Source organism: Seriola lalandi, unplaced genomic scaffold (genome assembly GCF_002814215.2).
Source record: "Seriola lalandi dorsalis isolate HSWRI2012SDOR001 ecotype SW California unplaced genomic scaffold, Sedor1 jcf7180002054573, whole genome shotgun sequence".
Classification (NCBI taxonomy): domain Eukaryota; kingdom Metazoa; phylum Chordata; class Actinopteri; order Carangiformes; family Carangidae; genus Seriola; species Seriola lalandi.
Window position 1 is genome coordinate 1,633,064 of NW_019525126.1, and position 27,628 is coordinate 1,660,691.

Genomic DNA, 27,628 nt, shown 5'->3' on the forward strand with positions numbered 1-27,628 from the left:
CTGTGAACAAAGTACTGCGGTTATTGGCCTTTTATGAAACTGAAAATAACCCCTATGTCAACCCTATTTAACACTTCTGATCTCATACAGTTTTCAATTGTCACTTGTCAAAGCAACTATATTCACACATTTTAAAGTTTACAACAAAATAAAATTTGTTTTAACTTGGTATTTCATTTCAAGCATTAGATCTGATGAACCTCTCGTGACACGGCCATTTTACAGTTTGTTTCTTTTTTAACTATGCAAGCGCTCTGGCTCCGTAGAGATGGGAAGTGTTCTTGTGGTTAGTTAGTCCACCACTTTGTTTCAGATTGAAATGTCTCAACACAGACAGAGACTAAAATATCTTCACATCTACAGCGTAGACTGGCACTAGACAGTGACGCGTACTGACTTTCGTGATCCCTTTCTCTCCATCATCAAGTCCAAATATAATTTGGTTTATGACCAAATACCTGCAAAGCTAACAGTATTCCCATCAACCTCAGCCCTTTCTGTTTAGTGCTGATTAGCAAATATCAGCACTAATGCGTAAACTGTCTGTGCTAGCATTACATTTTGTTGCTAGTTTCAGTGAGAGACACAGAAATGAACTATGGGATTTTGTATGAGACTGACATGTCACCTGCTAATCGTCATAGCGTTTGCAACAAGCTATTGAAACCTCTCAGATTAGCTTGATTTTCTGTTATTGTAACTAAGCTGTTGCTACTGTGAAAGAAGACGATTCAGGACCAATGCAGAGATAACGAGGGCGATATTGTCTCATTTAATGTTGTAATTGGGGTCAGATTAGTAAGGTTTATAAAAAAGGGACTGTGTCTTTCCCCTTACACTCATCAGAATTTAATTTGGCCAGAGAGCATTAGTTTAGTAAGAATCTAGAATGGCACTCAGTAGAGCATGTACCTCCGCCAAAACCAAACTATCCTATACATGTCCGTGAGATCCAGATTATTGTCTGGATCTGCACCAAATTCAATGTCAAGGAACTGGATCGACATATAAAAATTTAATGGGGTCTTCCTTGGCTCATGCCCTATCCCTCAACCTAGTGTGGTGTTGGTTCAGTACTTTCTGTGTAATCCATCTTACAAAATGGAAGTAAATATGTGACATACATGCCGAATTCATTCAAACTTTGGTCAGTGATAGCTTTATCATGACTAAACCTTGCAGACAATTTTAAAGTTTGGAGTCTATAGTTCTTCCAAAGTAGGGCAGCTGTCGTTTCCAAATTAAATAAACTGTTTCTCCCAAAGATTTGGGCTTTTTTGGAAACATGCATTTAGTGGTGTGAGGATGGTGGTAAAGCTAGACTTTAATTTTTATTTTTCCTGGTTGGAATGCTGTGTTTCTCACTCTGGTGCATGACAGGAGTCTGATCCTGTCGTGGTCCTGGCTTTTGTAGTCTGGATGAGGGAGTCTTAACAGAAGGGCTCTAGTAACGACCACTTAAAAGAGGCTTCAGATAGAAGCTGTCATTATTTCCCTATAGGGAGACAGAGGGCACTGCTAGGTGAGGCCACACACACTTCATAGCAAATTATTGTTTTTGCCAAGATTTAAATATTAAAATCACACTGGTAGCATCCAGTTGCCTAAAATTTGTGTACATGTAATGTGTCACAGTACCCAAGTAGACATGTCTGTTTTGGTTATTAACAAGACAAGGCCAGTAGCGTTCATTCTTCTTCTCAACATACTGGCTGAACTTCCCTCCTACCCTGGGTTTAACTAAGATTACATCCTTAATCATAAATGTGTCATAACAGATTTAGCAATTCAGTGTTTAGGTTCATAATTTCTGCCAGTTCCCGCTGTCTCCTGTAACCTACCATTTCGCTGTATGCAAGTCCCTGCTGAGATGTCGACATTTTATGAAGTATCCATCAATTTCAACATTATTAGATCATACATACGCCTGCCTGGCATCCAGACTAACCAAGAGAGATGGAGATTTCAACCACATGGCGCTGGACTGACACTCCAAAACCGTCCTGCGGTTGGCAACATCCTCTCAGACCCAACAATTTTTTTGACCTAGCTGCTGCTTTTATAGAGTAGCAGTGCATTTTTAGAGGTCAAAATATGACCCCACCACAGGTCATTCACTGGTCTGTGTCTACAGTATTGTTCGTTTTGTCATGAATTTTCCATCCATCCTAAAGATATAAATGGTGGGTGGTTTGGGAAGGGATTTCACCAGTTTTACCAGATCTAATCTTTGGGATTTACCACAGTTATGCTCCCTTTTCAGCACCTACTGCTCATCATGCTGCATCTACAGAAGCTATTTCCTCATCGTGGCGTAGAGACTCAGTATCAGCAAAATACAGTATGTGACGGCCCTATTGCCTGTTTGAATATATGATATAAACCCAACATCTTAACATGAGTCATTTGGTTCTGATGACTTCACTTTGAATTGTTCTTTCTCTGTGACCCAGGCCTAGTGAAAAAGATCCGGCCTGTGGTCAGAAAGACAAGCTCCTCACTTATCAGCTGTCCATTGTTGGCTCTCTAGGCATGACTCTCCTATTTCCTCCTGACCCATTTTCAAAGTTTTCTTTGGATGCAGCTTGTGGTGCATTGTGTCAACCCAGTGCACGTGGATGCCATAAATGTGATTTATGTTGGACCCTATGTAGACTGTAGCTGAAGTATGAGACTTTCTCAGGCTTTATAATGATTACCTGATTATACTCTACAATCTGTAAAACACAGGAAAGAACTGTGGCTGCATGCATCTTTAGGACATACCACAATGATGACATTTTGATAGAGGTAAACACACTACAACTCCAGAGTGTTTTTGGAATGTACAACTTTCGCACAAATTAACTGTGATGAACTGTGTATGGTTTTGATTCTTATTTAAATGTTTCCCACAGACAGCCATGAGCTGTGAGCGCAGCTCTACGAGAGCACCCAAGCATGTCGACGTGTGAAATGTGTTGTTTGCTCCCTGTGAGAACCACTCGTGTCTGTTGCGTATCAGGGCCGTGGCTCAGAGGTTGGATGGAAGTGCGCTGGGGACCCGCAACCAGAAGAGAAGGTCCTGCAGGATATAAAGGAGAGGAGAGGGCAGGAGAGGCGGCTCCAACAGATCCAACAGCAGCTGGAGATCCTGGGCCACAGCCAGGAGATGACTGTGAGTTCAAAGCAGCTATGTTCATACACACACACGCACACACACGCACACACACACAACAAAACATATGCTCAAATTCACACGAGTACTTTATGTTGCGTTATTACAGTCCTCAGAGCTTGTATCTGTAGACACGTGTATGACAAATTATTACAAGCACACAGCTCATTCACAGTCATTCACACAGGGGGACAATGAAATCACATGCAATATTTGTGTCTCTGCAGGCCCATATTTTTTCCTCTTTTTTCCCCATTTTCCTTCTCTCTCTTTGTATCACTAACACACTCACTTCACAGTTTAGTATTAGTTCACAGCTGCATGAAAAATGTAGGTTGTTGTTTTGACTTTTTTTGAGTGTTTTTTTGAGTTATATTTCTTGCTTTTATTTATTTGTATACAACCTTGATCTGAGGACAAGGATGGTCGTTTACTCCACTGATGGTTGTTGACTCCACTGATAGCTTTTTTGTCCTCTATGGTGTTTCATTACTTTTAATGTCCACACTCCATGGAGTTCCCTGGAAACCATTGAGCTCTGTCTGCTTTTAGGAGCCACTGTAGAATTACAGCCGCAGAACTGTCGCTCTCTCTCCCAAAACCCTGTAGCTAAAGACACAACACAAGAATGTTGCAAGAACAAAGGTGAATAGGCCTGATTTCTGCTTCCTCTGACATTTATGACTCTAAATTTTGTGTGCACAGAAAGAAAAACATTACAGATAAATGTATTGGTTTGACTTTGCCATTGTTCAAATGGGTGGCTTCTCTCGGTCTTGCGCAATAAACTACATGTTTGTTTCATCACAGTGCTGCTGTTGATGGAAGACAAATTCGAATGTATTATCCAGCACATCATTTCTAACACTGATGAACCACAATGTGATGTATACATGCCTAATTTAAAGATAAAAGATGCCCTTTCGACTCACAAACAGTAAGGCAATAAAAGCACTACGTGGCGGCCACTCCCTTACATCAAGCAAGGCACCATGCCATGCAACCCTAACCTATTCCTGGCCTAATTAAGGAGAAACAAATGGAATTTTTTGCTTACTAAGCCAAGGTTCGTTTGAGGAAACTGTTCTTTCATTATGATCGCATAACATCAAAACCACCAGTCTCTTAACTGCTGGTGTAGCTAGACGCTCTTTAGCTGTGTGTCACTGCATTTTATATACTGTCACTGAATAATTGAACCCAGCCAGTGACTGCAATGTAAACAGCTATACAGACTGAGTGCTACTGGGCTTGTTTTGTAGTTAGAGGAGATTTATTTGTACAGAATTTGTGTGGGAGGGCACTGTTGAACAGTTTCACACAGCTCCGGTATACTCGTAAAGTTGATTTGTATAACATCCATAACTCAAGTGTCTTCTCACAGTATTTTTGCACCTGAAGTGTTTTTACCAACCGCACAGGGTTTGTGTGGAGTTCTCTGGTAGATTAGGAGCATGATAAATAAGAAGGGATCCGTTTGTGAACAGAAAATGCTACCAATCCTGGTTTTATGAAAATATTAGTCCATCATTTTTTGAAGGTGTATTGTTATTCTTTCAAGAGTTAGATGAGAAGATCATTAACATTCTCATATCTGTGCAGTGAATATGTTGTGAGAATCAAGAGATAGTTAGCTTATAGCTTGTAGTATCAATCTTCTCATCTAACTATAAGCAAGAAAACAAATAAGCAAATTGTCCAAAATGTCACACAGTTCCTTTAAGTACTAGTATTGGTAGCATTTTCAATTCTTCTTCTTCTTTATTTTTAGTGCCAAAGTTTCCTCTTTTAGCATTAATAACAACTTTATTTAATAATAATGTAATAGATACAATGACCACCACAGACAAAAAATAAACAAAAGATAATGATAAAATACTCGAATGAGGAAAAAGAAAGAAAAAAAAGAAGTTTTATGAGCTAGAAAGGCCATTAAATTCCTGATATATAAGAATGGTATTGCCCAATTTGAAATGATACTCATCCATTTGTGCAACTTTTCAAAACATTGTTACAAAGTGCTTTAGAACAAGATACAATACACAGTCATTATAAAAAAAAAAGAAGAAAAACACAAGTAAGATCATGGGGCCAGATAAAAACAACAGAGATGTGAATAAAAACATAAAACATAGGACCTCATGAAACAGAGTGTATAATAAAAACAGGCAAAAATAGATTAACTGAAGAAAAGCCATCCTGTAGAAGTACATTTTGAGGAGTGATTTAAGATTTAAAAGAGGGGGCTTTGTTTGCTAACATAAGTTCCTCAGGCAGGGAGTTCTGCCTTATAGGAGAATTATTTAGAAAATCTGCCCTTTTCAAAATAATTCCTAAAACATGTATGAGAGTTGTGACACTGTGGCCCCGATGATGCAGTTTGTTTCCTTGTGTTAATCTGTCTACTTATAGTTAGTGATGACAAGACTTAAAAAATGAATCCTGAATTCCAGAGAAAGAGGCTGCGTAAGAGGTTGACTGTGAATTTGTTTTAGGGATATGTTTGAAATAAAAATGTTTTATTGAAGTACAGCACATCTCCAGACTCCTACGATGGATTAGGTATTAAATGTTTTCCCTCCAAATGGAAAGCATGCTGCTTCGTGTTTAGTCTGGCCAGCTGCTGCTGGAGTGTAGCACCTATTGTAAAGGTGGAAAATGCCTCATACATTGTAGGAGTGACTACAGATTCCCTGCACTACTTCAGTTTGATTGATTCCTGTGTGTGATGTTAAGAATTCAAGTGTTTGTTTAGAGAATTACCTGATTTACCTTTTGAACTGATTTATTCAAACAAAAGCCATGTTAAGCTGGATTCAGATCTGACACCAGTCATTTTGTGTGTCATCCCTGCTTCTTTCTCTCAATCCAAACAAGCCCCATTCCAGTGAAATTCACCTCTTCGCCAAAGAATCTACTCTTTCAACTTTGATTTTACTTTTTTTGCCATTATAGATATTTGCATGTGCAGTAAAGGAGTAGCCTCGCCTTTCCAAAGAAAGCTATTGTTAGTTTGACTGTTTATTGTTCATTGTGTCATTGCTAAATCTGTGATACTCTGCAGCTAATCTGGTGCTAGTTTTCCTGCAACTTCAATTGGCTGCATTCCTAGATCAACTGCAAAAGGAAGGACATACCCAACATTTATGGTAAAACAGGATGGATCTCTAATCAGGCCAACATCATCAATCATACTTTCTCTACTACATCAGCATATATCTCTTACATTAGGATTCCCTAGTGCAATTTAACCTAAGTACTAATCAAAGGGCTATGCTTTTATGTTTGTATATTATACAAGTTCACAGTTGGCACATAGAATTTTTATTGGATGTTCTGGATTTCAGGAGATCACATCACTTTATATCCACACTTTTTTATATTCAATCATTTAATTTTTTAGCATTGGGGCTGGATTATAAAATAGTTCCAAATATCTCATGTGAAAACTCGAGTGTGTGTGATTAGCTGAGTTATAGTTATACTAAAACTACAAAAAGTAGTTATAGCATCATAAGAAACATTCATACATACATACATACATATAAAAATGAAACTTGTAAACAGAGTCAAAGGAAGGATGTTGATAGAAGTGCAGGGTATTAGGTGAACACAAACATACCTATAATCTTTTTGATGCAAAGAGGGTCCCCACCCATGGCAGATCAAAGTTGGCCTTAATCTTTACAGGTGTTATTGAGCCCTTGAATGAATTGGCAACTCAGCAGTTTCACAACTCTTTTGCTTTGTCAGAAAAGAGGAGCCACAAAACATATGCAGGGTAAAATGTGTAAAATAATAGGGTAAAATGCGAATACTGGGATTCAGCCAGCAATCACTACAACAGACTGACTTTAATGAGGTTTAATATCTATGTTATCTTCATTATCTAACATTTGACAATGATGCCACAGGTATACTATAGCAGGAAGTATTGCTGGCTTGTCTAATGAGTTAGTCTCAGCATCTTAATGGGAGCACATAAGGTGTAATGAATAGAATTCCTCCCTATTAGTGGAGAACTTGCCCCTGGGTCTGTGGCCGATAAAGCTGAGGTATGTGACTGAAGTCAGCGACCTTGAAAGCTGAGCAGCCCACGCTTGTGTTAAAACAGCCCTGCAACCTCTGTGTACAGGAGCCAACACCGAGCTGTACATAGGTGGTGGTCCACTGGGGGGCAGATAGCTGCAGGGCTGAACAGCTCCGGCTTTGTCAGATTCAACTCCTGCTTGGAAACTGATACTGGACAGTGACAGAGAACCTTCATCCTTCACCAAAGGTCAGGGTTTCGCCCACCCAGCCGTTGTTTGTTGGGAGAGGAACTGGACTCCTATGTCCATAGGGCAAATAACACATTGAACTCATCGTCATTTTGGTGCTATTCAAATGCACAAGGACAAGGAGTAAAGGCAGTGAGAAAATGATAGTGCAAAGACTAGTAGTGAATACACCGTAAAGAGTTGCTAAACAGAACAGTGACACAGGTTTTCCCTTGCACTTACTTTCTCTGCACATGGGCTGTGTGTGGTTACAGGCCAGACTGAGACAGATGCAGTAAGCCTGCTGGGTCTGGATAGTAGGTGGGAGAGCTAGACAACAGGGAGCAGTATGAGATGTCTGGAGCATTAATGCCAGCAGTCTGACAGTCACCACCAGACATATACATACACAGGGTGTTATTGATTTGACTTTTACTTTGTCTTTTCCAAGACTCACTGACTTTAGTAATGAAACATAAATGAAGGATGCAGCTCTTTAAAGTAGCTCTTGCAGAATGAAAGTGAGCCGGTTTGCCCAAGGCAAAAGCTGTTCTTATAATTCAGGGAAGTGAACATTTGTGGAGAAATAAATGATTATCTAATAATGTGTTGGGTTGATGAGTGGCCATGTCAAAGTCATTTCCTCAATGATACATTGTTGTGAACTTGAGTGAACTTGACAGAAAACAGTGTTTGCAAAGCGAAGATATCCTTTAAAGCATGTTATCCCAATGTCAGTCTCCCATTGTTATTATTTAGTAGTGTTTAAAAAGTTGCTATTCAATATAACATAGACTAGGTGATGGAGTACTGTCTTTCCATAAAGCTGTCAAAGGTCTCTGCCTTTCCCCATTAGGAGGATGTTACCTGCATATATAGCTTCTCTGCCTCCAGCTTGTATTTCACATGTTTATGCTAGAGGGTGTATGGCTGGGAATAACTCCAACGTCAGCCTCCAACTGTAGCAGCTCACACAGCTGCACACTTCCTATGACTGGGGGCTGACTTTTTTCTTTTCTCTTTATGAAAATGTATGTATTAACATCTTGTGTATAGATACTTTTACCAAAGCCATGCATGATAGCTTAAAAACAGCAGTTTGCTTGTTCTGATAAAAAGTCTTATTTTCTCCTGCTCAGTTCATCCTTTTCCTTGTGGACTGAGTCTCATAGTAATACTGTGTTTACACATTTCCAACCAGGCTCAACACAGTTGTTCCTGTCTCACTGATATCCCAGTGGAAGAGGGGTACTCAGACAGAACTATGGTACTCAGACAGAACTATGGTACTCAGACAGAACTATGGTACTCAGACAGAACTATCTCAATCAAATTTTCTTTGGCCAGCTTTCCTGTAATTGCGGTACTTCTCTCTGCTGTTTACTGAAATGAATGTGGCGTCTGTAGCGGGTGGACTGAGATGCGCTGAAGTGGCTCTAACACTTGAGTTTAACTTTCTCTGTATAGAGTAGGCAGACAGTCAGACAGGAAAATACACATCAGTCACCCACAGACACCCTTGGCCCTCCTAGTATTAAGGGCACCTGAGGTCAACCACTTATAAAGAGTCACAGCATTTTGTCACAGCAGTAAAAGGCACTCTTTCTTTCTTCCATCTCTTTTTACTCTCCTCTCTGTAGGAAAGTTTCACTTGTAGTTCCCATCTCCAAGACGGCTGGTACTGGTTAAAGGCATTTCTGGCCATTAATACTCCCGCCAGTGGGGCACTTCTTTTTATTGCCCCATTCATGAGCACTCAAACACTGACATGCCTGTAATTGACCAGTGAATTCTTTGGGCCATATGTCTCAAGTTGCAGTAATGGCTCACTTATGTTTGTGTAAATTTATGTTACAGTTGCTATTCTAAGCAAATCATTTTTTTTCTATGAGCACGGTGTTAGCTATACCTATTAAAACATTGAAACAGAATAACCATGGAGGGAAGCTAAGTGTATCCAAAATGCCTAGAGCCTAAGCATGTCATTAGTGTATGCATATGGTTATGTGCATGCATGAAGATACAGGATATGGCCCCCCTTTGCCATTTAGGTAAAGGTGAAGTGCACAGGCAAAGGACCATGTCTTGCTACATGCATGTCAAAGTACAAAAACACTGAGTGGTACAGGGGGCATCGTGATTCGCGGCTGGAATGTGTCCATGGTGTCTGTGGCCTGTGGTAGAAGATGATATGCCGCATCTGGATAACCACAGGGGTTATAAATGAGTAACATGGCCCAACACGCCATGACCTAAGGGGTGTCATTACATTCTGGAGGACTTTGAACATGGACAGGATTGTCTGGTAGAGATGTCTATCAGCAACTGGGATCTGGCGAAGGGCTGGAGAGTTTCAGAGGGTGGTCTGGTCAGAGAAGGAATACAGATGATCGATGAAGACTATTAGCTTTAGCTAGCAGGGTAGATGAGACACAGGAATGTGATTTTGTCTCGAGTGACTCAGCGGGAAATGAGGCAGAGGTGAAAACAACTGCATGGGCATAATATTCTCTCCGTCTCAGAACAGAACGCCTGAGATGAGTCACACTGTGGTGAAAGCTGAATTTTCCTCATTCCCAAATTTAAATACAATTGAATTAAAAAACTTTGACTAGTACCTCTAGGCTCACTAGATAACACATGATATATTGTTTGTTTAATACATAAAAATTCATACAAAATCAAGGTATAAGCTAGCTAGTTGGATAAACCAGTTAGCTTAGCTTAGCCACAGCAGGCAATACCCTTACTACCCAACACCAAACAAGTGGCATGTAAAGTTAGTCATTAGCTAGTGAACAAAGTAGAACATTTAGCAGGTAAATAGCCAGATATTTCCCTCAGGATTTAGTGGAAATTCATTAGGTGTCCCGTAGCATGAATGCTCATCTTGACTCCTGACTGCTGGATTTGTAAAAAGAAAATTGTTTGCTTACTATTTGGCTATGTCACTTTAATAAGGTGATAATTATGTGTTAACAGATTGATTCGCTTCCCTCAGGTGGGGAAAAATCATTTAATCATGTATTAAGCATCTGGATCAGGGACATAATTACTGGATGAGGAGATCCGTACTTTAAAGCCAGGGACTTTCTGTTCGTTGTGGGATGACAGCTAGAAACACCAGGACACATGCTTAGTGAATGAAGACGATGATTACTATTCAACGGTGAGATTTACGGTGTGGCTTTCCTGGACACGCTTTGGCTCATATCATGAAAGGTAATGAGTTGATATTATTGGAACAAATTGACTGTTGCGTCGCAGCTGTCTAAATAAAGTACAGGATTTGCACACAAAGGTATGGCAATTAACTGTCTATGAGCACTTGTGGATAGGTAAATTAATCATGTCTGACCTTATTATTAGGAATTAAAAGTTTACATAGCCAAATAATATGAAATCAGAAATTACGCTTGCAGTTTCCAGAGAACACATCACTCGCATTGACATTCATTCAAATTGTGAAACCTTCCCCTGTCCTCATAACCTAATTTAAAAAGGCTGACTTTCATCCTTGAACTCTCATGCAGTCCCAGAAGGCTGCCTGTGAGGAGTCTGACTTATCAGTAGAAAAACAATAGTTACATCCAACTGGAAGTGTTTTTCCCCGGACAGCTTCCAACTACGCACAGGGGACAAATGCAGCAGTGCAATTATTATGAACTGCCACTGTTATCATAGGTCATGCATTAATGTGACATGTTGTCTGGATTTGCCAAAACTGAGTTTGATATTTGTAATTGGACAAATCTAGGGAGGATGTTAGGAAAAAAGCAGCAGTTATGCTGAAAAATATTCTGTCATCACTTTAATAATAACACGCACATGTGTCCTTGATACTACCAGAGGTCTGGATTACCAGAGGTCTACTGTGTGTGTCTGAGATGAAATGCTGGGTTTCTGTGTGGATACAAGTACATCAGCCCATCCAAACATATTCTTGACTTATCCTTTTAAAATCATACATACATAATGTTTGTTTCTTTCTGCAGGAAGAGTCTGCAGACCTTACGGAGGAGCAGTTACTTTGCCTGCTGGATGAATGTGAGCTGACAGAGAGCTGGAGCCTGGACCCTGAGACAACTGACACCACACCATGAGACCCTACTAAGTCACATTGACTACATCCTTCTGAAGCCCTGCTTTCAGAACGTCTGTCAAAATAGGGCATCATTGCTGGGATATCACCATCAGGCAACTAGGGGTTGTAAGAGACACATTAATGGATATAAACATATTTCACCTGAATAATTAGCTTTTAGATTAATGTAGATATAAATAACATGTCTCATAGACAGTAACATAAAATCATTATAAATATGTTCCATAATGTGCTACAAAAATGTAGCTCTAACTTTTGGTCAATTGAGAAACGGGATGAGAACTGTTAATTTTTTTATCCTAATTGTTCTCCTGGATTGCTTCCCATTGTTTTTATTTGTGTCTATGTCTCAGCATGAGGAAAAAGAGCAGCAGGGACACCCTTTGTATTAGGCTTAGTATCATAGATGAGAACAGAAAATTGCCGTCATTAAATCTAACAACCGGGTACGGCGGCCGCAGAATGTTCTCCTGCACACATAAACATTAGTCGATAACAGTGTGTCTGTGGGGTGATGTCTGAACACTATCATGTATTAAAGCTAAGCCCTCTCCTATGAAATATAGTATGTCTGTGTTAGTAATGTGTGGCCAGACATCCAGCGTGGCTGTTTATGAGGACAGAGGGATGATGTGTGCTCCAAACATTCCTGCCATTCCTGCCTCTATAGGTGATCTGCTTTAGAGTGGGTCAGATTAGTTGGATCTACTGAAATTGGAGCCCGTGTGACCTCTTTCGAGACTTATTTTCATTTAACAGGATTCCGCTTACAAAAGATGGCCATCTTTGAGAATTATCCCGTTTGGTTTGTTTTGGAGATTTGTGGAAGCTGTTGACACGGTTCCTATTTGCTGCTGCTTACACAGTGCGAGTAGCTGGTCTGCACCTGGCTGACCTCAGCACAGAGGTCCTGCCTTGCCTCTCAACTGGCACTGGACACCTACGGGCCTATTCGTCTCACTCTTCACCTCACCCACACATTCTGACCCCGTCTAGCCGACGGGAATTATCTCACATTCCTCTGGAGTGAAAACACGTCAGCCAGGTGAGCCCTCCAAGGTCAAATCCTGATGAGAGGCCTACTATCAGTGAAAGCTGCTGCACTATCTGTCCAGGAATCTAAACAGACGCCTCAGGACAAATCTGAAAAGAGCACACGCAATCACTTTTCAGACCACACTGATTAGACTTTAGTTTTATACTAATTCCATATATTTGTAATATTTTCATTCATACATTAATGCTTATTTTACAAATACCATCTCTGCAATTGCGCAACATATTTCAGAATGACAGATATACTACTGGGGTAATGGAAACACAGTGAGCTCAGCATTCTAAGAATGTGGTCACTTCTAATGTAAAGAGACCAGCGGCACACTGAGACTGTCTAGGTTTTCTGGAGTGACCCTCACTGGTGCTTTAGATAACATCTCCTTCTAAATGAGCAGTGTGAATTCTGTTTGCAGATGATATATGCTGGTGCAGGGTCTTGCAGCATTAAGTGAGCTGCAGACCTAGGCTATGTCTACCGAATCTATTTTGACAAGTTTGATTCAGACATTTTTATGAAAACTGGAATTTCAATGCACATTCTTACTGGCAATACAGTAAACCATAGCCATAACTTAAAGTTCACAGCCCCAGAGAATCGTGCAAAACTCCTTATGTGTACGTCTCACGTGGAGTGCCGTCTTTTGAAGGTGTAAGGAGATGCCTGTGTAATGTGTAATCAGATCTGTATAGATGTGCTGTTTAAGTGGGTTATACTTCATGTTGAGTTTTCCTGCTGTTGACTCCCGAGGATACTCCCTTTTTCCGAGGCTTCACTAGACTCAACTAATGGATTCCAGTTGCTTGACAAAGCATGCCTCGCCTCCCTTTGTTTTTCTATTGAGAAGACCTCAGTAAAAGTTGATATGAGGTCTAAAAATCACAGAGGAAGAGGCTTAGGTCTTGAACAATCCACTTGACTATTTATCCTTGTTTGACCAAAAAGACAACAGTCAACCAAGATACTTTTTTCCTGAAGTGTTTATTGTTCACTTGACATTACAAAATAACAGGTAGGAGTATAAACAGCACTTTGGGTAGAAACTATAGTACAAAGTTTATTGAAAAGCTTCACTAATAATTAAAAAAAGACACATACAAAAACCAAAATAACAAAGACATCCTCATGTCAGTGTGCAAATAAGTTTATACAGACAGAAACGCTTCCAATATGAGGCTACGCCTCTAGATAAATTATTTAAATAGCATATATCTACACAAATGAAATAACCTCAACATAAAACAAACATAATAATTTATCCAAAAATGCACAGGAAATACATATAGCACAACATAGTCAAGACAACATTTCTCTAATCCTTTACGTTCCTGTTTGGGCTTCTTTTGCTACAAAAATATCTTATATACAGCATATAAATGATACTAAAGTCTTGCTTTAAAAAAAAAAAGAAGCCAACCAATTTATACTCTGTTGCTAAGAAAAGTGATTCTTGTGTATTGCTGGCCTCAATACAAAAAGAATTAATGAGGTAATATTTGTACATAAAGGGTTTCCTTTGATTTTTCCCTTGTCAGAAATGTACACACAAGCTCAGGCACACCGGTCATGCACACTGTGCAGAAGCAGAATATTTGGAGATACTGGAAGTGATGCCTATCTTTCACTTTTTCACTGTTTTGGTCAGATGTAATGCTATAACTATGGTTTCAGTTAATTGGAATAGGTTGCTTGCAAAATTTTAAGATAGTAAGATGCAAAGATGAGCGAGAATTAAAGCCTCTATGATGAATAAGTAAATACAAACAGCCGTACGTAACAATGGTTAACTAATGACAGGATATAGACTGGCCCTCGCTGTTTACGTCCCTTGACACTTTCAGCAAAGATTAGAGATATTAACATAATATTTGCTAATAATTACTGTTCCAAAGCAGTGTGCAGCGTGTCTGCTTTGTGGCCCTGTGCTGTCCTGAATTTTGTGCTCTCCTTGTTTCTTCTAGTGCTCTTTCCTGAGAAGACGAATATTTTAGGCCAGCCCTAAGCCTCAGCTGAATACAAGACCTTGTATATACAGGTCTGCCAGAATGTGGGGTGACGGTGTATCAAAAGAATTTTAAAATCAATTTTGACTTGGTTGTCTTCATAACTATGCTTGTTGGGTGGAACACGTGCACAAACACACAAACAACATTCACGCTCTTTGATAGTAACAGTCAGTCCATACTGTCCGTGGTCCCTCAACAGTTCCTTCAAGAGGCATATTTACCCCTGCCTAAGAAAGTTCTCCTACTGCTTTCTTCATACTGAAACAAGCATCTTTGAGTCCACAGCAGATGTATATTAATGCTCAAACCCCCCCTCCCCCTCAAAAAAACAAACATGAAACACTCTTTGGTCCCTCATCCTCGGAGGAATACCGCCAACTGACAACAGTTCAGGTGTGCAAAGCAATAAGATGTGGCCCTCTTTCAATGCAGATCAGAGCAACAAGGATGAGAGGGCCAATGTCTTCTGAGCAGAGCTGCGCTCACAATTTGAGTTTGGTGCAGTGGTGCAGAATCATCATTGAACTTTCAATTTGGCTTTAAGTCCTGAGGTCAGTTTACCTCACGTTATCTCACTTGCCCGTCATTCCTCCAATGTGCATTTCTCAAAGGAAAAAGTCAAAGATATCGATCCAGGTCTCATATTATATATTCATACCAGCAGACTGGTACTTCTTCCAGAAGGCTCTGTGGACCATTTTATTTATCATCTGAAAGAAATTAAGGAAAGAAAATATGTTACAAACTAAATCTAAGGTGATGAAAGTGTGTTTTTTTTTAAAAATGTCAAACATTTCTCATGTGCTTACCTCTGCATTCATATTTGAGGTCTGAGAAGTAAACCATCTCCTGAGAGAAGACATACAAGCCTAGTCGCCCACCAGCGTATGTCTTGTCAAAGATGTTTCCAGAATCGGCCATCATTCTCTTGCCTTCGTACATGACCACTCTGCAAATGAAAAGATAAAACATGAGCTCATTGCTATTTTGAAAATACACTGTGCCTTTTTGTAATTGAGTGACAGAGCTTCTGAGATGACATGCTTCTGAGGATTTCAGCTCACCTAATAAGTCCAGTCTTGGGTCTGTGGGTCAGGTGCCACCTGTAGGCAGTGAAGTCCTTCCAGCCAATGTTCTTAGGGTCGTGCCACAGAGTGCGCACCTGGAAAGGAAGAATTGTAAAGGTTAAAATTAGAAACAGTCAGACATTGTGTTAACTTGTACCTTACATCTCAAACTCTAAGCCGCTGAATCTGTGCTCACCTGTCCTGGGGTGTCTCCGGTGTGCCACAGGGCGTTCCTCAGATGCTCACCGGGGCCGGTGGTGGAGTTGACCACTTTGATTGACAGGCCAGAGTAGCCTTGAGCTCTTGTGGGTGTGTGGGACCAGTAGGTCTGTGTGATCTGTTTCCACATGACTGTGTAGAAGCGCGAGCTGGACTGGTAGCCAAACACGAACCCGGCGTAATCGTCATCTCTGTCCGTGTTGATGAAGAATGTTCCACTGAAATCCACAGCACTGAACTCATCGAACCCTGAAGTAAGAGAAAACATGGTTCACAACTGGCTGACTACTACTTTGTGTGTGTGTGTATTTATAGTGAGATGACTGTCTGGTTATTACGTACCAACAGCAATGCCGGGATCACAGTTGACTGTCTGCACCAACTCTTTGCCCTGATGCCGGACCACCCAGTTGGGGTCAATCTGAGAGGTACCCTTGGGGTCCAGAGGAACCATCTGGAATCTGCGGAAGTCTGTTTCGCTGATGTCAAAGTTCTCTGGACACACGTCATGGATGTCCAAAACATTGTCTTGGTCAAAATCGTATTGGCACAGATCACCGCGGCCATCACCTGAGAGAAAAATATAGATATTTAGATTGTGATTACAGACAGGAAGCTACTCTCTAAAAGACAAACCCCAATTTTGTCCAATGATTTATACCCCATTTGACACACTGAAAAACTGACTCACCATCAGAGTCCTTTTGATCAGGGTTATAAGCCAGTCGACAGTTGTCTTTTTCATCGGGAATGCCGTCATTGTCATCGTCGTGGTCGCAGGCGTCACCCTTGCCATCTTTGTCATGGTCTGCCTGGTTGGCGTTGGGGATGTAGGGGCAGTTGTCCAAGTTGTTCTGGTGACCGTCCTCGTCAATGTCCTGGTTGTTGTCGCACTTGTCTCCTACGAGATCTGAGTCAGAGTCGATCTGCAAGAGAACAGAATTCCTTTATGATGAGATTTTCCCAAAGAACGGCTCTCACACTGTAAGACTCTTGTACTCACTTCAAATAACTCACTTCACTGTTTTTCACCAGCCTCAATATGAGAGGTGCTACTCTGGACGTAATTTAAATGTAGCCCCTTGTTTTCAGGTATGCAAGCAATGTCCCTTCAGACAAGTGTCCAGTGTCCCTACACCTCAGCAGAATTACACATTCATATTTCTTCCAAAGGCGGATGAATAGAGAGGAGGATAGGCAGCTTTGCATTGTTTCTCCTTCAAGCTGTCACATTCCTGTCTTACATTAAAGCAGTTTGTGGTCTTGATACAGTGTCCCACGGAAACTTTTACATAGTTATATGACAGATTAAACTACGTCAGTCAGAGTAGCTGTAATGGAAAGACGAAAGGTGAGATCTGACGTTACCTGATCAGGGTTGTGCTCCAGAGGGCAGTTGTCACAGTGGTCTCCCACGCCATCTCTATCAGTATCTCTCTGGTCCACATTGTAAACATAAGGGCAATTGTCGTTCTCATTCAGAATGCCTGTTGAGTGAAAACATACTCATCTTAGCCTTTAGGGACTGTCTGTGTCACTGCCTTTTAAAGATAAGTAAAGGCAAGACTTCTTGCATAAAATTTGGAAAGATCTCTTACCATCGCCATCGATGTCAACAGCACAGGCATCACCCTCTCCATTGTTGTCAGTGTCGGTTTGGTCGGTGTTAGCCTCAAACACACAGTTGTCACAGCGGTCGCCAATATCATCCCTGTCTGCGTCGTACTGGGCAGGGTTGTATTCTCTTGGACAGTTGTCCTAAATTGGCAGAGAAATATCAATTCAGTTACTAAAATGGGTCACGACTCAAAAAAATCATACGTATAGGAACAAAACTTTTCTTTCAAAGGCTTTTTTTTTTTTTTTTACTTCTGCTGGAATGTGAAATTCCACTGCATGAGAGCTGGTAATTTTTACCACAGCATTTTTCTTGCCCAACTTTCCAAATCCACACTAAGAATTATGGGCAACAAGCCACCTCCTCAATTCTGGCTTTATGCTGAAATTATATTACACTATTCCTATGCCACTGGTTTTCCACTTTAGCTCTCTGTTGAAAGCAAACAAACATGGAGACTTCACATTCCTCCTGCCCAGAGGAAGGACGGCTACAGCTGATTGCTATGTCTGGTCTCTGAGGAAGGCACAGTTTGGGGCTAAATAAAACTGCTGTAATGACTCACCCTATCATCGGGGATCCCATCATTGTCATCATCATGGTCACATTCATCACCCAGGCCATCTTTGTCATGATCTTCCTGACCAGAGTTGGGGAGGTTGGGACAGTTATCCTATGAAGGAACAATAGAGTGGTTAAGGAGGCAATCATCACAGTAATGGAGAGCAGATGGGTAATAATGGCCTTTTGTATTTCTCTCCACGTGGGGTCTGGCTACCTTCTTGCAGTGGTAGGTAGCATTCTCCACACACAGCAGGTCAGTGTTGGGCCATCCATCCAGGTCAGTGTCCTCTCCACAGATACGGCCATTACCGGCATATCCTGGCCTGCACTCGCAGCGGAACATGGACTCAGAGTAGACGCCTAAGTAGATGCAGTTTGCATTTTTATTGCAGTTGTGGCTACCATCCCGGCAAGGGTTGCGGGGTGTGCAAACCTAAAGAAAATGACAGAGGGTTAGGAAAAAAAAGCAAGCAGCTAGCCTACTGGCCACAAACACAGTGAGAAAGTAATAACTCAAACCTGTTTTTTAGCAGTTGCCTGTTCCACTCCTCTTCCGAAGGGCTGAGGACCGGAGAAACGTGCAGGGCAAGGCAGACAGTTGTAACCAGGCTGAGTATTCTCACAGCGATGGACTGCGTTATGAGTGTGGCAGGCATCAGGAACCTCTTTACATTCATCAATGTCTTTGCAGATGACGCCATTTCCACGATAGCCAAGTGGACACTTGCCACACCTGAAAGAGCCATCAGGGAAGCTGATGCATTTAGCGCCAGGGAAGCATGGGTTGGACAGACAACCATCTGTAGAGAGAAAGAATTCGTACTTAAATAGGGTGATCTGTTGTGAGTGATGCCTTAGTTTTTTGATATTTTTTAAATCGTAAATACTTACCAACAGGACACTCTTGTTTGTTGCACACATGAGACATAGTGGCATCACCAACGCAATCTTTTCCACCGTATTTGGGAACGGGGTCAGAGCAGAGACGTTTGCGGGTCTGGATTCCTCCACCACAGGTAACAGTGCAGGTGTCCCATGGTGACCAAGGTCCCCAGCCTCCATCGACTAAAAGGTACATTTAAAAAAAATCATTATATTGCCCTAAATTCATACACTCCATCACATATACTTTGGTGCTGAAATTGAGCTTACTAGGACAAGGTGACTTCTGGCAGATTTCAGTTTGACGTCCTTCTCCCTGGCAGTCCTTGCCACCCATCTGGGGTGTGGGGGAGTTGCAGAGGCGGATCCGGGTGATGACCCCCTCACCACAGGTCACAGAGCATGATGACCAGGGAGACCAGTGACTCCAGCCACCATCCTGTTTGACTGTGAGCAACACAAACCCAATTAATTCATACGATCAAACTGAGAATATTTACCATCACAATGGTCGTGTCGAGAATACTGAGTAACTTACAGCGTTTGTCACATTCCTGGGGGTAGCAGTCACGGGTCTGGACAGAGGTGCCCTCACAGTTGCTGTTGATGCGGTCACAGGAGCGTCCGCGCTGCTGGATGCCACGGCCACAAGTCACTGAACAGTGGGTCCATTCAGACCAGGGAGACCATCCATCCTCGGCCATGTCACTCGCTGTAGGGGGGGAAGATATGAAGTTTGAGGATCGTTACTTCCAGGGAAAGATATCAAGAAAGAAATTAAGACGATCATAGAAGTTATGAAAATTAAACTTACGTGTTCCACAGCGAGGGCAGCACTCTCCGTCGGGCACGGTGGCGTTAACGCATGGGATCAGAGGGCAGGAGATTTTGCGACACAAAGTGACAGATTTCTGGAGGAGAGAGCAGTCAAATTAGTACAAGAATAATGAGTTAAATGAATGGATAACTGGACTTGCTACAGAAAAAAAACTGGCTATGTTGGTACTGTTCCAAACCTAATTGCGAGTTGAGTGATCTTTATCAGGGATATGACTGTCCTGCTGTGTTGATAGAAAACATAATCCTCACTAACACCTTCACTAAATGTTGCTAGCGGGGAAAATTCCTCATGCTGCTTTGTTGATAGTAGAGAAGAAGTGTTGATGGCTCTCAGTGATTATAAAGGGAGGTGCTGACAGAAACACTATTATGACTTCAGGAATACAGGAAACACAATTATGACTACCTTCAGCTGCTTACTGGCTTGTCTAAAGGTTGTATTCCAGCAGGTACGGTGATGCTTACCTGGCAGGTGCACTCAGTGCAGCTGTCCATGGTCCATTCATCTTGGTCCTTGTACTGGATGCCGTTGTGGTAGCAAGCTCCGCTGTTGAGGTTCTGTATCATGATTGTGCTCGCCTCAGACTGGGGGGAAAAAGAGAGGGAGAAAAGGGGGTTGCTCAGGATGGAGGATGGAAAACTTTCACTTTGCCAAAGTTCCAATACAAATGAATCAGCGACTGACATCGTGATTAAGACATTGCTTGACTCTAGTGAAGCAGTGCAAATGCAACCAGCAGCCAAACACATTTGTGTATTCACATGGGTCTCATTAAGAACTTGGCTGGGGACTGCCATTACAGCGACAAGTGGCTACGCACTGGGAATGCGTTAACTGGAATGAGGGGTGGGGGGACCTGATGGCCATCGGAGCTTACCACTTTCTCAAGGTCATTCTTCAGGTTTTTAACAATCACACCGAGTCCCTTGAGCTCCTTAAACATGCTGGCGATGTCCTCACAAGAGAAGCCGCAGACAGACAGCAGATCTGAATACAGGAGAGAAGAAACCAATAAATTACCTCAACTCTTAAAGTTTTACAACTGAGCAGTAGAACAGAGACACAAACTTGTCTCTTTTGGGAGGAGAGGTCTCACCTTTGGCTTTGTGGCCGGTGTAATCAGTTCTAATGGCAGGGCTGGAGCCGTTGACAGGGTTGTCCAAGGTCATGACATCAGTTAAGGTAGCTGCAGGGGGAAAAGAGGAGAGAAGACAAATGAAGACAATGTGGCATCCTCATACACACTTCCAGATTTTGCACCTGATTAAGATCCTGTCAGTTACTGGCAACAGATACATTTTATTCTATTTTTCAAACTTACCTCCGCTCTGGCATCCCTTATTTCTCAGTATAGCATCAAGAGTGGTCCCAAAGACAAAGCGCACATTCTGAAGGACTCCCTGAAGAAAGATAAATTCAAGTTAGAGATACTTCAAACTATTAAACTTCTATCTTCTCACATCAATCATTATGTGTGCACAAAATATGGTGCACTAAATATTGTTTGTCATCATCTTTGTCATCTCAGTCGATAGATCTTACCATAAATCTGTCCTTCACAGATCCCTTTCCGATCCTGAGCCTGGCGCTGTCTGCCACCTCCTGGGACAGCACTTTGTAGATGGGCACGTCCAGCTCTGACACGTTGATCTCCTCACAGCCGACAAAAAGCTGCGCGCGGTCATCCTGAACGAACAGCGTGATGTTCTTCCAGTGTCCAGTGGCCAAGTCTGCGTCCTCGATGGAGACTTTCTGCTGCTGGTACATGGTGGAGTACACCACATCCAGGGTGTTATTCATGCCGTTGGAAATGATCTCGAAGATGGGTCCGGATCCATCAGTCTTCTCGATGGTCAAAAGGCTGCCTCTGGATTTCTTGGACTGCTTCAGGTTGACCAGGAGGAGGAAGCCCCTCTCAGTCTGGATGGAGTCGAGGAGGTCCCTGAAGGAGCTGTCGGGGACGGGGGGGATCAGGTCTGCGTTCAGGACTTTGTATGCGGGGCTGTAGGGATCGGCGCCTTTCACCAAACTCACTCCGTGGTGTCTCTTGTTGACTCGGGCCAGATCAAATAAGTCATACACACTGTTATCATCTCGACTCTCTGCGGTCAAAGGAAAAAATAGATACCGGTCATTTTTTTCTCTCTCATAATGACAGTGTCCATGAAGATGCAGGAAAACAAAGAAACTATAAAACATCAGCCAGAACTATCAAAGTAACTGCAAAACGTTTAAAAATAATGGCTTTATATGAATATTATTGAAATATAATAGTGATCTGCAATGCGATTACTACAGCCTGAAACCTATAGTCACTTAAAATCCCTATAGGAATTATTACTTTCTCTATGGAAGAACTTAGACAGTTTTAACAGGTTGAAAAAAAAAAGAAACTAATATAAAGACATTTTCCATTCTCACCTGCCAGTCTTGCGCCTTCACAACTCCAAAGCATCACCAGCAAAAAGATGCCACACAGCATCATCTTGAAATCTCAAATGATTCCTATTGCAACCAGAGTAACAGAGTTAAACATCAAGGCTGCATCTGAGCATCAATAAATAACAGTTAATAATAATAACAATAATAATAAAAGAAGCCTACAAACCTTTAAAAAAGAAGAAAAAAAAAAGGTCCTGCGAAAACAGATAGAAAAAGAAGAGGAAAGTCCTTGCTTGTCAGATTATTTATCCCGTTTCTCTTCCTTTAGCTCTTGTAGAAGATCACTAGAGTGGAGTTGCAAAGTCTCTCTGAGCTCCTGTCCCGGATTTATTCCGATGCTTTCACTTATTCTTCTGACTTGTCCCACCAACACAAGAGCTATTTAAACAGTTTAAGGACATTCCTGAGGTCCCATCTGGACCAATGGGATAGCAGCAGGAGAGAGGGACGGACTTGCTTTCTTACCTCACATCCAGTCACAGTAATATCCGAGACGCACACACACACACACACACACACACACACACAGAGAGAGAGGGGAAAAATGCATTCCTGAGCTGAATTTCCATCACCGGACAAATATTTCATACACGCTCCAGAGCCAAGATGTGGTCGTTTCCGGTCAAATAAAAGCTTAATTATTCGTCAAATCGTCTTAATTTCACTTTATTGTCTACGTCTAGAAAATATATAGATTTCTTTTTCTTTTCTCTTCTTTTCTTTTCTTTTTTTTTTTTAATTTTTTTAATATAATCCAAAAATAAGAAGGTCAATTACTTCAGTACAAAACCAGTTATGGGCAGATTCAAAAGCCATATAAAACATTAAATCATATTCCATAACCTACAGTCAGGTATTAATTCAATCTTATATTTATGACATACAGCAGAAGACTCACTGGTTTATGATGAACTTTTCATTTTGCTGTTACAACTCTGGCCGCCAGGGGACTCATTGAGTAATGAATGTAAGTGTGAACTGGCCCAGGACAGTGAGAGCAATAGGAGGATACTTGTCTGCGGGTTTCTTGTGTAAAAACAAGCAAAAACATATTTAAAGGAGTGTATGAAAGTCCAATTTAAGCTTGAAAGGCAGCTTGGAGAAGATAATGAATGAATGGAGATAATACATGAATAAGGTGTATTAAATGGTGGATTTAGACTTTCCTTCCTAGTTATTGTTGTTTGAACAGATTTTACTCCAACGATCCAACAGTGGAAGAAGTGCTCAAATCCTCTTCTTAAGTCAAAGTATCAGTAACAGTCTAAAACTTAGAGGTGAAAGTCCTGCACCCAAAACCCTGCTTATTCAAAAGTAAAGTATTATCAACAAAATCTTTTTAATATACAAAAAGTAAAAAGTGCCTTCTCTGCAGAAAACTGACAGATATAATAATCTGATACATGATATGATTTAATATTTTGCATCATTAGATTGTTGGTGTATCAGTGTGCAGCATTTTACTTTTGTAACTGGCTGAGCTGGAGATAGTTTGAAATATTTTATATACAGTTGGGAAGTTTAGTCCAGCGGTTCTCAACCCTAGGGGTCGGGCCCCGTCAAAAGGGTCGCAAGATTAATGGGGTAGAAAAGAAGAAAGAAAAGTTCAGTAGTAGTGGAGTAGAAGAATAAAGTAGAATAAAATGGAGCAACACTTGAGGGGATGTGGTTACCTGTACCAGGTGATGATGAAGAGTGTATGTAATGGCATTTTGAAGAGACGTAAGATTATTTGCTCAAGTATTTTGTCTAAATTCTTTCCAAACACATGATGACATCACAACTGAGATGAAGGTTAAGGTTGATGGCTGAGCATTTAACCTCTGACCTCTTTCCTCTCTCTCTCTCTCTCTCCCTCTCACTCTCTCTGTTCTTTCCCACACCCCCACCACAAGTAAAGACAGAACCGTCTTGACAGAGATTTGTTTCAGTTCACTCCTGAGAAGCAGAGGAGCATTTGGCCTTTTTCAAATGTGTAACTGTTTGACTCATGCCTCATGCCAGCATGCAGAGTTTGTGGATTCAGAGGACAGTTGAGGAGAGGGAATGAGTGTGTGACAGTGATGAAAGTCTTCTGGACAAACAGCAGAGCAGAGAGGCGCCTTCATGCTGCGATGACTCTAAAATAGAGGGCTGTCTAAAAATAGGTTAGATATATGGACAAATGATATAGTACATACCACATACATACCTCAAACATACCACAGGAACTCAGGATTTTTTATGGCCTCTGGTGTTTCTGTGACATGTAGGATTTACAACATGTACTGCTCACCTCGGTGAAACATAAGCCTACAGGAAGAGATAAGGCAGTAATAACGCTGCACCACTCAAACTGACATTCAATAGGAAAGTTACTACAAATCTGTGAAATGGGGTGACGTTGGAATGAGAGTCCCTGGTTTCACTGCAAATCAATTGTGGAGATATCATAGGCAGGTGTTACTGGGAACAGCTCTGTGGGCGTGACTGTGAACGCACAGTGTGGGAGGTGTAACTGACAAAACTGTGTTGGAGATGACGAGACTTGCCAGGCTCGTGCTACACTGAGCCAGAACTACAGCGGAAACAGGCCCATAGATAGGAAGTGTTTACTGGGAGTGTATTCCCTATAGAGTTTTTTTTTTCCAACTCTGGGAGCTTACATAGACACATCAGAGGGTGGGGGAGTTCATTGAATTTCTCTGCTCTTTTCTTCCAAATGAAAATATTCAACTTACTGTATATTCTGTTTCTGCACATTAGTTCATAGTCTATGCTCCCGTATCATTACTGTCATAATCTTTGACATTGTCATACGATTACATGCCCAGTTCATGAAAGGCTTTATGTTCAGTTTTTATCAAGAAACTCTCTCCATAGAGTTGTGTTTATTTGAGCACTGAAACAAGCCTTAGTTTGTTTATAATATGGTTTGCATGAGTAACAATAGCTACCATGGTGACGCAGACAGATGAATACATCTCACCTGCAGAAAGGAAAGTTCAGTGCATAAATGATTAGCTTTGTGTACACATCAGGACATGAAGGAATAGCTCAAAATACACTTATTTGCAACTTGTTATCTTAGCTTAGTACGAAGCCTGAAAGCAACAAATGTAACTTATTGATTAGTGAGCTTTAGAGGGGCTGGTAGGTGGAGCTGCCTACCAGCACCTCTATGGCTCATTATATCTCTTGTTTGCGTGAAGCTAAGCTAAGCTAAGCAGCAGCTGGTAGTAACTTCATATAACTTCATATAATTTACAGACAGAAAGCAAACATTCCCTTGAAGACTTCCTGAGATATTTCATTCACAAGGCCAAAACCGTATTTTGTGAGGTCACATGACCTTGACCTTTGACCCTTGACCCTTAACCACAAAAATCTATTCAGTTCATTCTTAAGTCCAAGTGAACGTTTGTGTCAAATTTGAGGGAATTCCCTCAAGCTTTACTGAGATATCGTATTCACAAGAGTAGGACAGACAGACATACGTATGGACAACCCATAAACATAATGCCTGCAGCCCTGGCTGCTGCCGGTGCGGAGGCGAAAGATTGTACTCAGTAGATACTGTAGGTAGGAGGCAACAGACTCGCAGTCCAAATAAGCAAGAGAAAAATGAAATGACGCAGACCGTCAGGATACCAAGGAAAAAAAACTCTATGGTAACAAATACAATCTCAAAAACAACAGCAAGAGCTCCACCTTAAACTGCATATACATTGGAGAGGTGATGAGTAATGGCATGCGTCTGAGCAGGCAGGTGAAAAAGATCAGGTCAACATTACTGCGCTGCAGGCTTAAGGTTATAAGCAGCTACATGAGAGACAATCACCAGGTATTATAACAAGAATAAATACCCACCAAACATGGGCTTACAGGTGTCAGAGAGGATTTACTGTGTTTTCAAGGATTCTGTTGATCTCAACACTTGTTTATACCACTTGTTGTGTGTGCATGTCAAATTGAGTTCATCCAGTGCTTGAGCAATGAAGTGCTTAAGGAATGAAATAAAACAAAGCTTGATCAGTGTTAGTGGTGAGGATTGCAGCTGTTTTATATCGTGAATGAGTATTGTACAATTGTAACGTGCGTTATCTTCGTGACAAGCGCAAATGCCACTGAACAATGATTTTGCTGAAATAATAGAAAATGAGAGAATTATATTATTATTTTTTCTAAATCCTAACATCTGGAATGTACATTTGGGCAATTTTGTGGTCTATTAAAAGTTTGACTTTTTCATTTATTCACTCTAAGCAAATGAAGCCAGCGCTGGTTTTTTCCATTTTAATACTGTCAGTCAATATGTCTATGACTGCATAGAAACAGCACGCAGATTTGGAACAACATCTGGCGATGCGCACTTTATTGGATGCAGCGAATCCGTGTTGTTGTACTGACAGGTTGAAACTTTCTCCTGAAAATGACTATCGTAATCATAAGTCATCAAACGCTGTTTCCACTTGTTCCCTTCAGCTGTGGTTTTTAACTGCAGAATATCTTTTTATCTCATTAAGGAAGAGGTGTGTATGAAAGACAAGCTGTGTAGTAACACCTTTCTTTTTTTTCTTTTTTTTCTTGTGGCAAACAGGCCTTGCTTGAACGCATCATTCTTCACTTCTACTGCCACTATCAGTAAAAAACATGTCCAGGGGGAAAAAGCTTGTGTAAGTCATGATTTAGGGGAAAGAAATTTACAACAGCTTGAGACAAAAAGTGGAAAGAGTTAGTGGGAGACCTATAAAGCTACTAGTCAGACACAGAACATCATGAGTCACTGATAAACAAAGTGGGCAGCCGCTGGTCAGCGATTATTTTTTATTTTGGGAACAATTGTTGATTCATGTTACTAGACTTAGACATTCAGTAAAAGGAGGAGGAAAAAATGCTAGAGCATCATCTTGATGTTTACATTATGGGTGACTTTACAGGCTATTTATTCTACTAATCTGGGAATACTGGGAGAAGCGTGCTTTTGTAACAGTAATGGACCATCTTATCTGAGGAAAATCAGGAATCAAAAGATATCATCTGTGAAAGGAACTGAAGGTAGTGTGTTGCCAGACTAAACTAATTTTATCAGCTAATTCTTTCAGCTGTTTTTTCTTTGGCACGTGCTGAAACACTAAAATGACTTTGACCCCTCTGCCATTGTAAATCACTGATCGTAATCCATGCCTGGCCTCGGTGGGATAAAAGAGGGAAATATGGATATTACCGGTGGCTTTGGAGCTGGCGTAGCTTGGTGAAAAATGATGTTCTGTGAAACAGCATTATAAGAACCTGTTCTGTCTGTGGTGAAATCTAATTGTTGCAAAATACTTTCCAATATTTTGCACTTATTCTTATGCACCATCAATCAGTCATATTTGACATATACAGTAGACGTTTAGCTGCATATGCAAAATTAATTAGATTTCAGTTTC

The 27,628-nt window shown here is 41.1% G+C and overlaps 2 protein-coding genes across 2 annotated transcripts in view; one reads left to right on the forward strand and one right to left on the reverse strand.

The window, feature by feature from the left end:
* Positions 1-14,659, forward strand: part of fsip1 (fibrous sheath interacting protein 1) — a 29,692-nt gene extending 15,033 nt beyond the window's left edge. Inside the window, exons 9-10 of the mRNA XM_087176917.1 lie at positions 3,005-3,157; positions 11,412-14,659. Coding sequence (XP_087033043.1) covers positions 3,005-3,157; positions 11,412-11,519 — 261 coding nt within the window. The 3' untranslated portion in view covers positions 11,520-14,659. The remainder of the gene's footprint in view (positions 1-3,004; positions 3,158-11,411) is intronic.
* On the reverse strand, positions 13,538-22,567 carry thbs1a (thrombospondin 1a). Its single transcript, XM_023417294.2, has 22 exons — positions 22,381-22,567; positions 22,194-22,277; positions 21,315-21,874; positions 21,094-21,172; positions 20,869-20,958; positions 20,650-20,759; positions 20,237-20,356; positions 19,746-19,842; positions 19,470-19,643; positions 19,202-19,378; positions 18,941-19,114; positions 18,569-18,849; positions 18,264-18,482; positions 18,051-18,158; positions 17,466-17,625; positions 17,236-17,354; positions 16,559-16,793; positions 16,210-16,437; positions 15,845-16,116; positions 15,646-15,743; positions 15,391-15,530; positions 13,538-15,291 (listed from the first exon to the last, which is right to left on the reverse strand). Exons 2-22 carry the CDS (start codon positions 22,255-22,257, stop codon positions 15,281-15,283), a joined length of 3,516 nt encoding a protein of 1,171 aa, XP_023273062.1. The 5' UTR covers positions 22,258-22,277; positions 22,381-22,567; the 3' UTR covers positions 13,538-15,280.
* Positions 22,568-27,628: the final 5,061 nt, after the last annotated feature.